The sequence below is a fragment of the Sesamum indicum genome, linkage group LG2 (genome assembly GCF_026168435.1).
Source record: "Sesamum indicum cultivar Baizhima isolate 11 linkage group LG2, ASM2616843v1, whole genome shotgun sequence".
Taxonomy (NCBI): Eukaryota; Viridiplantae; Streptophyta; class Magnoliopsida; order Lamiales; family Pedaliaceae; genus Sesamum; species Sesamum indicum.
Genome location: NC_142658.1, coordinates 1,779,242 through 1,791,106, shown reverse-complemented (window position 1 = coordinate 1,791,106; position 11,865 = coordinate 1,779,242). Strand labels below are relative to the sequence as shown.

Below are 11,865 nucleotides of genomic sequence, written 5' to 3'. Positions count from 1 at the left end.
GATTCTGGATGTTGGTGAGGAGAGATTTAAATGAAACTGTAGTAATTTTTGTTTTGAGCAAATGTAAGAGGAGAATAGTACATGTATATATATATATATATATATATATATATATCTCTATAAGTACTGATTCTCGAATTTATCTCATGTTGTTGCGCCCTCATCAAGGCTTGACGGTGGCACATGCCCACCTTCCAGTCTTACTTTGTAAACGACTAAAATACCCTTCTTAAATTTGAATGATAATGTACCTAGAAATTTCGTGTTATTTGCCCGTGAGTCTAATTTTTGGCGAATTTGTAGGTTGTAATGGCGCCTATACTTAATGAGTTTGAATTTTACTAATATTTAGATATTAATTTATTTTAATAATAATTTAATTTTATGAAAAAAATACTATTTTAATAAAATTTTTCAGGAGCGGTGGCATTTTGGTTTAGATGTATTTCAAGAAGGGATTGTGTCGAAAGGCAGTAGCCTGGAAGGTTGTATGAAAAGAAATGAGAGTCTGGATAAATGATACAACAAGAAAGAGCTCGAAACATAGCTATACCTACTCAAGAGAATGAGCAAGATGCTCCTTGACATGAGTATGAAAAGTTTGAGCTAGAACTACTAAGTCTTCAAGACAGAAAGCCTTGTACAGCTCCTAGGATCTTGGCCGACACGCGACCTCAAGACTGTGCTGGAGCCGGAGATGGCCCAGGTGGGGACGACCCTCTCCCGACCATCTCTGGACCCTATTATTAGGGAATTTCAAGGTCTCTCTAGCCTCCAACCAAACTCCTGGCTCCTTCAGAATATTCCTGTTCTTTCCTTCATCAGCACGATCAACAGCCTCTCAAACTTTCGGTCATTTTTGCTTACTACGACTCTTGCTCTTCCTCTTCCTCTTCTTAGCTTTTCTAGGTTCCCTAACAGCAACAGAAAACCCAACTTCAACCTCCTGTGATTTCGACGCAGAAGGATCTTTCAGGGTATACTCGTGGGATCGAGTAGCAATCTGAGTATCATCATTGAGGGCTTCGATCTCGATAGGCTGAGGGGCCACAAGGTCAACCAGTTAGGTGGATGACGTATTTTCTCTTGGAATCAAAGAACCTTTGACCTCAGCTAGCTCTAACAATGCATTTATGGGGGATCGTTCCTTTCTTGCCCCTAACTTTGTTCGCAATTCAAGCGTTCGTCACTATCTTGTCTACAATAAGGAAACAATGGTTGAGAAAGTGTAAAAAAGAAGAGCAAAGTAGAAGTAAAAAAATAGTAGAGTAAATCACATAAGGATCCCTTAACCTTGAGGGTGTTGGAAGGAGACTCGCAAGCTTTGAAACAATTTTCGGTGAGGTTGTTGAAAAGATATCTTCCCCAACTCGGAGTCTGTTCTTTTAGGGTATAGACGTTATTTCTGCTGGAGGCGCTATGTGTCCTTCGAAGAGGCAGCTGTCCTTATTTGATTCTATGGGGGTGTGCTTTTAAAAGTCCTACGTGGCCATCATATAGTCATTTACTTTGGTTTGAGGATTCCAAGCTCCTAAGCTTCCTTGTGGGCCTATAAGGTCCTCTTGGATTTAGGCCTTATAGAGGTGGGGTCAAGGACAACTTAGGTTTGAACTCAGGACCCTCTTCTTTGTAAATAAGAGTGATGTCAATTCAACCAATTAATTTTTGAATCTGGGCCTTTCTCGACTTCGGGTTGCTTGAGCCTCTTTGGGCTGATTTACTTCCTGGAGGCACCTCTGATCGGATGCTTTGAGCCTCTACTCAAATTGGGCTTTATAGGGGCACTCTAGAGCTCTTACAAATTTGGTCTTGTAAATATCAAAAAATGATAAATTTTATCCTATTGAAATTAATTCTAACAATCTGAGAACAATTGGGCCGAAAATTCATGAATACGTCGAAAATCCCTGAATTAACATGTCACGTACATAATACATGTAATTCCAATCAATTTATGAATTTTTGGTCAGAAATAATGGAGGTTAGTAGTGAGGATAAAATCGTCATTCAAGATGCAATAAGACAGATAAATACATGCAAGTAATGTAATGTAGAAGGTTAAATATATATTAAAATGGTGTTGGATAAAAAAGGTATCGTACCTGCTCAAAGAGTCTTTGTTCTGACTTACTTGTCATTATCGTACCTGCTCTTTTAATTATTGATTATCGCCAACTAAGATTCTCACACTGGATCATTTTCCTCTTAATTTATCTTTGCATGAATCATACTTGCTAGCAACTCTCCACGTGTTACATTAACTATTGGATTTTCCATTTTTCTTTTTTCAAGTCAACTAAACACGTTTATTTGCAATTTTTTTAATTGTTTATTTAAATTTATGTAGCTTCATTCTTTTCTATCTTTATTCAAAAAAACTTTATACTTTTTGACATAAATTAGTCAGGTACTTAATTTATATTTAATTTTATTACACTATAAAAAAAAATGAGCTTTCATTACACTATAAATGAAGCCTAAAAATTATTATAAATTAATATGATAGTAACTACGCTTAAATAAAATCAAAGTAAAAATTTAAATTTTTACTGTAATTAATTAATATTCGCCATGGTTAACCATAGCAAAAAGCCAAATTGCATTTTATTGTCTCTCTATATTTTTTTAAGCCAAATTTCTCATTAAATAATATCATTTTACGATCTACAATGAATTATATAATACAAAAAATACATTCAACTAATATTTTACTTTTTAATAAATAATATCAGTTCAGATTTAAATATATTAATATAGTTTTCAATCTAAAATAAATTGTATAAGACAAAGTATTCGTTCATCTAAATTTATTAATTTTCTCACTAAGTAATATGATTTTGCGATTTACAATGAATTATATAATACAAAGAATACATTCAACTAATATTTAATTTTTTTAATAAGTAATAGTAGTTTAGATTTAAATATATTAACATAGTTTTCAATTTAAAATGAATTGTATAAGATAAAGCATACATTCATTTAAATTATTAATTTTTTCATCAAGTAATATTATTTTACAATCTACAATAAATTATATATATAATCCAAAGAATACATTTAATTAATATTGTATTATTTTTTAAAAAACAATAAAATTTAGATTTAGAATACATTAACATAAATTTCAATCTAAAATAAATTGTATAAGACAAAGTATATATTCATCTATATTATTAATTTTCTCATCGAGTAATATCATTTTACGATATGAAATGAATTATATAATACAAAAAATATATTCAACTAATATTTTATTTTTAATAAATAGTATCAGTTTAAATTTAAATACCTTAAAATACTTCATCTAAATTATTAATTTTCTTATCAGCTAATATTTTGTTTTTTCTATATGTAAAATTATTTAAGAATTTACATATAGTATTATAATTTTTAATATTACTTTTTATTATTAATGTATTACATGTGAATAATAAATAATAAAAAGTATATAAAACTTGGGGCATGGTGGACAGGGTCAGTGCGAAATCCGTACCCTGCCCTGGAACCTTCAAAATTAATATCAAATCAGCCCGCAATGAGGCGGGTCCGGGTTGCTACCCTGAAAACCTTGGACAATTGCCATCTCTATCGAACACCTGAAAAGAAGGGTGGTGATTGAGGGATTAAAGGCAATTTTAGTCACCTAATTTCAGTCAATTCTCATTTTAGTTCCGTAACTTAATAGGGTTCCATTTTAGTCCTCTATAACTTAAAAAAGCTCAATTTTGATACACAATTGGTCGAAAATTTGCCTCAATCACTGGAAAAAGTCACATGGCCTTCACACGACTTTTTAAATTAAAAATTTCATTTTTATTGACTGAAAATGCTCTCGTGGCGACGGCGTGGGAATAAAAAAAAAAGAGGCCAACATGAAATTGGGAGGAAAAGAATAGATTAATGTGTCGATCAGTTCCCTGATCTCTAATTTCCTTCGATCACGAGCCCTAATTCCCTAATCCCTCTTCGATCCCCATCCCTAAAATCTATCTCCTCCCAACCATCTGTGAAGACAAACAAGATTCAGCCATACAGAAATAAAGGATGATATTTGTTAGGTAGGATAGGCATATGGGTATGCCTTCTCCTCAATACCGTAAGTCTTCTACATCTTTTTTCTTCGTTTTTTGTAGAGAGAAAGAGATCCTTGCTAGGTTTTTTTAATTATTTTGTATGTGGACCCTTGCTAGGTTATTTTTATTTATTGTTTTCTATATGGACCCTCGCTGGGTTTGGCTCTTTTTTTTTTGTGTTTGTCGACCGAGAACATGCTGCTTTCTTTGTTTTATGCTTTTAATGGTGTGGTCCTCTACAGTAACTCGTGGTTTTTTTTTTTTTTTGTGTTTTTTTTTTGTGTTTTAATTGCAGACCCTGACACTTATTCCATTACATTGTCGCTACATTATAATGGTGTGGTGAGACATATCCCTGAAGCTATGTATGTGGGGGGGTAGAGTGTCTAAATATGATTATGTATTACCCCAAGAGATCAACATTGAAACTTTAAACTTGTTTTGTGATAGTCTTGGGTTAAGGAAGGCTAGGGTATTTTATATATTGTGAATAAAGACTTTAAAATGTTGATTGATAATAATGATATAAAGAGGGCATGGAGGAGAATTAAGAAGAGCAAAGAGATGTTCATTTATGTGATTTTAACTATGACTAATGTTTAGCCATCACTTGCAGAGATAACAGCTAGGGGCCGTAAGCAGCTGTCGTTAATTTGTAGTCGCCATGATTACTTTTAATTGACTCGCGAAAATCATATTTATTCTAGTGAATCACTAGCAACTACTTATAAGCAACACAATGTCAGCAAAAATGTCATTCTCTTAGGATCGTTTTTTGAATCATCAGCTGGTAATGAGTATCAAGACATCAGCAAGATATTTCAAACTAACGGAGGTAAAGTTCCTAATGCGTCCGACAAAAATAAGGCAAGGAGAACGTACTTCTGCGATTTACGTTTCCAGTTGAGTTTCTGAAACTACTTCCCGATGCAGAATTTGCCGAATATGTTGGACAAAACTTCTTCGGAGATGTCTTCTCCGCTTATTTGTCCAAGAGCCAAAGCAGCTTCTCTCAGGTCAATTGTCCAAAAATCTAGAGGTATCTCTTCCTCGATCGATGATTGCAACCTCAGAAACGCCTCCCTGGTCCGAACCAGCTGCTCGCATTGCCTCTGTGAATCACCACAGAAGTCACAATTAATAACCTATACAGCCACTTCAGTTTACCATCACAAGTTCTTGAACAGCTCATGCAGGCCTTCGAACTAAATTTCTTAATCAGCAAACACTGGAATATTAAGTGACGATAATAATAAAGTATTATAAGTGACGAGAATTGTGCATACAATTGTCGCCATAAACCATTAGTTACAACAATTATTTGGTACAATTAAGTTATCACTATTAATGTGTCACTAATTATTTTAGTAACAATGGTTTGCGCAGCTTTTCTGCCATTAATTTTTGCGAATGACTGCTTTTCCAAAATAATTATCAGTATTAACATGATGAAACTTATTACTGTGACAAAATAAAAATTTGGGTTAATTACACTTAAACCCCATCTAAAATGCAAAATTAGACTTTCTCCAAAGAAGTTTTGAAATTACACTTACACCCCATCCAAAAATTCTCCGTTTATACCTGAGCCCCTTGCTAGCATCGGCAAAAAATTACATAAATTTTCAATTCTGCCCCTCATCTATATTTTTTGTACTTTAAGGATAAATTTAATATATATATGGAGTAAGGTTAACATTATTATATTTTTCCCTTTGTAAGTACAAAATTATTACATGGGAATATTAAAAGAGTAAAATAAAATTTATGTAATTTTTTTGCTAACGTCGATATTTTTCGTCCAAACCCTAACGAAAAGGATCAGGTGTAGACGGTGAATTTTCGAAGGTGTATATGTAATTTGGAAACTTTTTTGGGAGAAAATGTAATTTTGCAAATTAAGAGGGGATGTAACTGTAACTAACCCTAAAAATTATTATCTTAGTACATATAATCAGTGACAATATTAACTTTGTCACTTGATCTTTTTGTGACTAATCTTTTCTTTCTTTGTAGTGAAAAATACTGAGATAATGGTTCGCATGTATTAAAAATATGATTCAAAAATTTTATACCGAAACACAGAAGTGAGAGTTCTTGTGCCTAAACCGGAATCTCTTTTCTAATTTACCTTCAAAACTTTGTTCTCAAGCGTAGAAGACCCCGATTATATGACATGAGAACCAATAAAATCAACGACAACAACATTAAGTCCGATCACTATATAGCTATCTTCTCAAAGTGCAGAAACATAAAATGAAATGGGAATGAATTTTATGTTGAAATCAAAACTGAGAATCGAAATCAATGATAAGGAAGAACGCTCACCTGGTTCACAGTCCATTTGCGACCTCCAGCAGGGATCTTATCCAGACCCACTAGCTCTACAACTGCAGACTCTAAATCCGAGAGCCCTTGACCAGTCACAGCACAGGTAAAAACATGTTTATTGAAAGAGCAAGAAAGTGCATCGACCCACTCGCAAGAAGATGAAGCGCAGTCTATTTTGTTGACCACAAGAACAACAGGGGAAGTCGATGAAGATGCAATCTGGATTTGCAAAAAGATTAATAAGCATGATAGCTTTGTTGATTTTCCTTTCACACAGACTGCCAGCAAGAAAATAAGGACCCTTAAGAACAGTTAATGCTGAAATGGACCCTCTTGGGCTACAAAGATGAGTGTAAAGTAGCTGAAAACATCTGAGTCGTCCAATCACAACTTGACCAAGTTTTGCAGATCAAAATCCTACTCCACCAATTCACGTTCATGCAGCAGCCTATATCCAGGTGTATAACTCAGGCTCTATTGATGTAATATTCTATCAAAATAAAACATAGTCGACCCACCCCCAAGGCCCCAACACCTCCAAACTGTACGCACCAGCTCCGACGAACTGTCGCATTTGTGTGTGTGCAGTGTACCAGAATTTGTGTTAGTGAGTACTTATATCAATGGGCGAGTTAAACCAAATTTGGGGAGCAGAAAAAGCTCAATAACAAAATCTCTCCAAAGACATCTAGGACCTAAAGCCAAAAGGAAAAACAGGAAGGAGCTGTAAATTCCTGCTCATAACGACCCACCATAAAACAAATGCTTGCAGTTAATGGAAAGAGTTCAGAGAACCTTATTGCTTTGAATTCTCTCAAGAAGTCTTTCATCCTCTGCAGTCCACCCCTCAGCTGCACTTACAGCCATGACTACGACATCAGCACTTGTTGCAACTGCTTCAGACCTTTCAACACCTTAAAAGAAAATATTCAAAAAAAGACAGAAACCATTTAGATTGTTTTCAGATGTCACATCTGGATAACATTTGAAAATCAAGATTTCACCATAATTAAAATATATTTTTTCGATTACGAATATTTAATTGAATTTAAAACGCAAAATGTTAAAAATAGATAAATTCTTTGAACTACAACTATATATAATATAAGGGCAATATTGACCAAATATTTAGTTGTAGGGGGGGGGGGGGGTGAGTATTACATTTGCTAGCTTAGGGGAGTAAATGCTACCTTAAGGATAGTTCAAGGGGGCAAAGTGATATTTCAACCTTTTAACAATTTCAAGATCAAGAAATACTGGTGAAATGACAATTTTCAGTCAACATCAAACTTTGGAATCTCAAGGAAAAGAGGCTGTTCCAGGAGGAAGAACTTACCAATTTTTTCCACCACGTCATCAGTGTCCCTGATGCCAGCTGTATCAAGAAGTGTAACGGGGATTCCACCAACACTAATATTGGCTTCTACAATATCGCGTGTTGTGCCAGCAATATTGGTAACTATTGCTCTCTCACTCTGTATGCTAAATGCATATGTACGAGTATACAATTAGGCACAGCAGCCAATAGAAATGGGTAATTATATTTGCATCCGAATCAGCAAAAGGTTCAAAGCAATAGAAGAGCAGGCAAACAAATTCGAGTAATCCTATTTAACATGTACACCATCTCTCAACATTTTCAACAAATTGAACTCATGAAAATGCTACAATTATAACAATCTTAAGAGAGACCCTTCAATGATCCTCACCAACAGCCTTTTGACTCTTTGCTAATCAAGTCTTCTTCACTCAGAAAAATGCAGGGAGAAGAGGTTTTACATAGCACAATGAACTATCATGTCACATAACAAAAGGTAATTCTCCAAATACAGATGACAACTCATCATAAATTGTTTAGCTGGAACTTCTATAATCTCTCAGATATATGGAACAGGTTGAAACTAGACCAGTTCTTGAAATCTAGTTTACAAATAGTTTCTATCAACTTGTACCTAGGTAAAGAGAAGGGGTTAAAACACTATTCAGATGCCACTATCACAATGATTGCGCACAAATAACAATGACAGGAGCAGCAAAAACAACAACAATAACAAAGATTTCAGGCCAGAAAATAAGCTTCTAACACGTACTTTGCTCCATGCATTAAGAAGGCTTGATTTCCCAACGTTTGGTCGCCCAACAATTGCTATCTGAACAGAGATTAGCAATTTCATTGCACAAGGTCAGGAGATATGAAAGGTTGAAATGAATACAAGAGATGAATAGCATGAAACACCACTATTTTAGCTTAAAAGGTAATTATATTCATAGTCAATAATTTTTGGGGGAACAAAAAAAGAAGAAATACATACACATACATATCATGTCAAATACAAAACTTTAACTAACAAGAAACACAGAAAGGTTGATCATATAGAAAAAACAGAAACAAAAAAAAAAGAATTTAGTATTGCTTAGAAGCCTATCAGTCAATAGACAAAACCACTATACTCTAGAGTATATTTTCCTAACAATTTAATACTTTCAAGTAAAATTTACCCGAAATATCTGCTAACGTACCTGTACTCCGAACTGCAAAAGTTTGTCATAATTGGCAGTTTCTAAGGCATTATCCACTTCTTGCAACATCTTATGTATCTTATCTATGACTAGGTTGAAGTCAAGGGGTGGCATCTCATCATCAAAATCTAGTCGAGCTTCAATCTCCGTAAGTAACTCAATGCACTGAGCTCTCAATGATTTTACCATAGAAGAAAAACCTCCCTGTCACAGGGGAAGAAAATTCAGTGATGCTACATGATACAGCAAATGTGGCAAACATTACAATGAACGTAAACAATCTTATGTTATCAATTCAAACTAAACATAATCCAGGTTTCCAATGAAATGTAAAATGAGTTTTAAGTCACCTGTATTCCTGCCAATGCAGCATCTGCAGCAGCTGTTGACTTGGCTGATATAAGTTTTCCCACATTTTCAGCTTGGGATAGATCCAAACGACCATTTAAGAAAGCACGGAGGGTAAATTCACCTGAAAGATCAAAGGGTCACTTCATTAAAGCTTCCAAAAGTAATGGTATAGATCTTTAAAAATCGCAATTGCTATCAGACCTTCTTCAGTGATTCATTTCAACAGTGACGTAGTAGCTCTGGACATCACATGTCAGTACAAAGCATGAGATGGTGAAACAATTTGCAAATACAAGTTCTAGTTTCGAGTGTTCCATATATCTAGCAGGGTAATATTCGCATGGAGTCAATTAATATCAATCAATGACTTTATTAGCAGGCAAAGAAAGAATGTAATTTCTTCATAATCATTTCAAAGATGGACAACTAGTCTGCACAATTGATGATTTGTTATATCTTTACAACACGAAAATAAAATAAAATGTGAAATACATTACGATCTTGACCGTGCATGTATTTGAAACAAAGAGTCTCAATTAATTTGACATTTGGACAATCTATGCTCACATTTGAGACAAGTAGAAGAAGAAAATGATATACATGTATTGATGGTGCTAGGTGTTGGTGCATTCAATACATAATATTCATACTAAAAACAATTCAGTGCTACAGTGCCTCTCTGAGAAGTCCTAGCTTAACAGATAGCAGAAGGGAGTTGCTTCCGATATCCCATGACTCAGATCATCTCCACACAACGCCTTCTCAGTCAACTAGCAAGAACAGTGGAGTTATATTTATATATTACTTGAGCTAATTTGATGGAGAAAGAAATAACCTGGGTCTGCAAGTCTGGCCCCAGCATCTAGGCAAGCCCTTAAGACACGGCGCAAACACACTTCACTTCCATGACACTGAAGCTCAACCACATCCTCACGAGTATAAGATTTCGGGGACAACATGGGAACCACCAAAACCTAATGGAAAGATAAGACCTCCACATGTCATAACAAGTATGGTTTCATCCAGGTAAAAGCAGTATCAGAGAACACATGAAGTTGAACACAAGTCTCATTGGCTCAGCATCTCATTTCTCATTGCTTCAGAATGGAATCGATAAAAATTAGTTTCATTGAAACTGAAAGTATCAGCTAGATATAGAAATACAAAACAAGCGGGCAAGGCAAAGGAGGCCAGACATCTCAAGGAAATAAATTCTCCAAAAAAGCAATCAAAATGAAATTTCTTCCTCTTGAATCGGTCAACTATTTTCCAACACATCAACCACGCAAATACTACTCCACTTTAAACAACTGATCACCCCTCAGAAATTATCTTAGAACAGAAAGTATGCATGCTCGTCCTCTTATTGATCCGCAAAATGTTAAACACATATATACTATACCATAAAAGGGAGGAAAATAAAAAAAAAATAAAAAAGAACATAATAAAACAAAAAACAAGAAAGATGCAAGGCATAATTAGCAGTAGTACCTCATCAATTACATTGCCATGTGAATCCAAAACCACACCATACTCAACTACATGGCTAGTAGGGCACCAACGAGAGCGTTTTCTCCTCTTTCTCGACATGGGTTGAAATACTCGTGCAGCTATAGACACTGCAGAAGGACCAGATAGCCGGACAATACCCACTGCGCCTGGTGGCCCACCCAGTGAAGTCACAATAGCTGCAATTGTGCTTGAACTCAAAACTGGCTCTGCACAGCTCACTTCTCCATTCCCCAATCTCTCATCTTTCTTCAGCACCAACATGCTTTCTACAGTACATAAAGATAAAATCTTTATAACCCGCATACATAGCCATACAAATGTTAATGACGATGTATGAAGAAATCACAGATACTGCATATGATAAATTATTATTCTCAAAATTCTCATATGCTATTTAAAGAACTTATTCACGTTTTTTTCTCTTTAGAACGAAATCTTTTCAGGGAGAAAAAGATCAAGTCGTCAGAATCCACAAACAGAAATTCAGGCAACTTCTTGAGGGTCTTGTCCACAAATTACAGACAATGCATATCTATTAAATTTTTCTTCTGAGCAAATCCCAGATGGTAAAGCTTCAATATTTCCATTTTCTTCAGTACCAACTTCTTCTCTGCAATAAAATGAAAAACCCACAAATACAAAATACACAATTCGAATGGGTTTTTCAAGAATCACACATAACGCCCATGCCAAATGTTTCCTCGTCGATAATCGTATATGGTACTTAAAGATTCAATCTTTTCGTTTTATTCAATCATATATACATGAATTAAGATGATGTGAGTTGTATTCTTTGCAGAAGAACTGAGTATAGGTGCCGACACTTACCTTTAGCAGCTTTAGACGTGGAAAGAGACCGAGGATTGGTAGGTTTGTGAGAGGTAGAGAAGAGAAAAGATAGATTCCCATGAAGTGGGATTGAGCGTTTGGGGAAGATTGAACGCTTGAGGGTTGTTGGGCATGTGCAGCTTTGCAAGTGAGAAAGAAGATGGCGGAATGCTGGTCGGACTGCCATTACCTCTGTTGCCGTCTCAGGTCTTGCCTACTTTATATGTACCTAGGAATTATAACACAT

At 35.1% G+C, this 11,865-nt stretch overlaps 1 protein-coding gene and 1 long non-coding RNA gene across 2 annotated transcripts; one reads left to right on the top strand and one right to left on the bottom strand.

The window, feature by feature from the left end:
• Positions 1-3,867: 3,867 nt before the first annotated feature.
• LOC110013102 (uncharacterized) lies at positions 3,868-4,637 on the top strand. The gene is made up of 2 exons (XR_002288243.2): positions 3,868-4,099; positions 4,372-4,637. It is a non-coding gene; the product is annotated as an uncharacterized LOC110013102 (long non-coding RNA).
• A 181-nt stretch (positions 4,638-4,818) lies between these two features.
• On the bottom strand, positions 4,819-11,841 carry LOC105176945 (tRNA modification GTPase). The gene is made up of 10 exons (XM_011099937.3): positions 11,619-11,841; positions 10,770-11,056; positions 10,114-10,252; positions 9,278-9,399; positions 8,928-9,131; positions 8,498-8,557; positions 7,744-7,882; positions 7,203-7,321; positions 6,405-6,626; positions 4,819-5,188 (listed from the first exon to the last, which is right to left on the bottom strand). Exons 1-10 carry the CDS (start codon positions 11,803-11,805, stop codon positions 4,994-4,996), a joined length of 1,674 nt encoding a protein of 557 aa, XP_011098239.1. The 5' UTR covers positions 11,806-11,841; the 3' UTR covers positions 4,819-4,993.
• Positions 11,842-11,865: the final 24 nt, after the last annotated feature.

Excerpts from the sequence above, each read along its gene's own strand:
- LOC105176945 (XM_011099937.3), bottom strand. The coding sequence starts at position 11,805 with ATGGCAGTCCGACCAGCATTCCGCCATCTTCTTTCTCACTTGCAAAGC. Across the intron at positions 10,253-10,769 it reads ATGGCAATGTAATTGATGAG|GTTTTGGTGGTTCCCATGTT; the intron begins GTACTACTGCTA and ends TCTTTCCATTAG. Across the intron at positions 6,627-7,202 it reads AGAGAATTCAAAGCAATAAG|ATTGCATCTTCATCGACTTC; the intron begins GTTCTCTGAACT and ends TTGCAAATCCAG.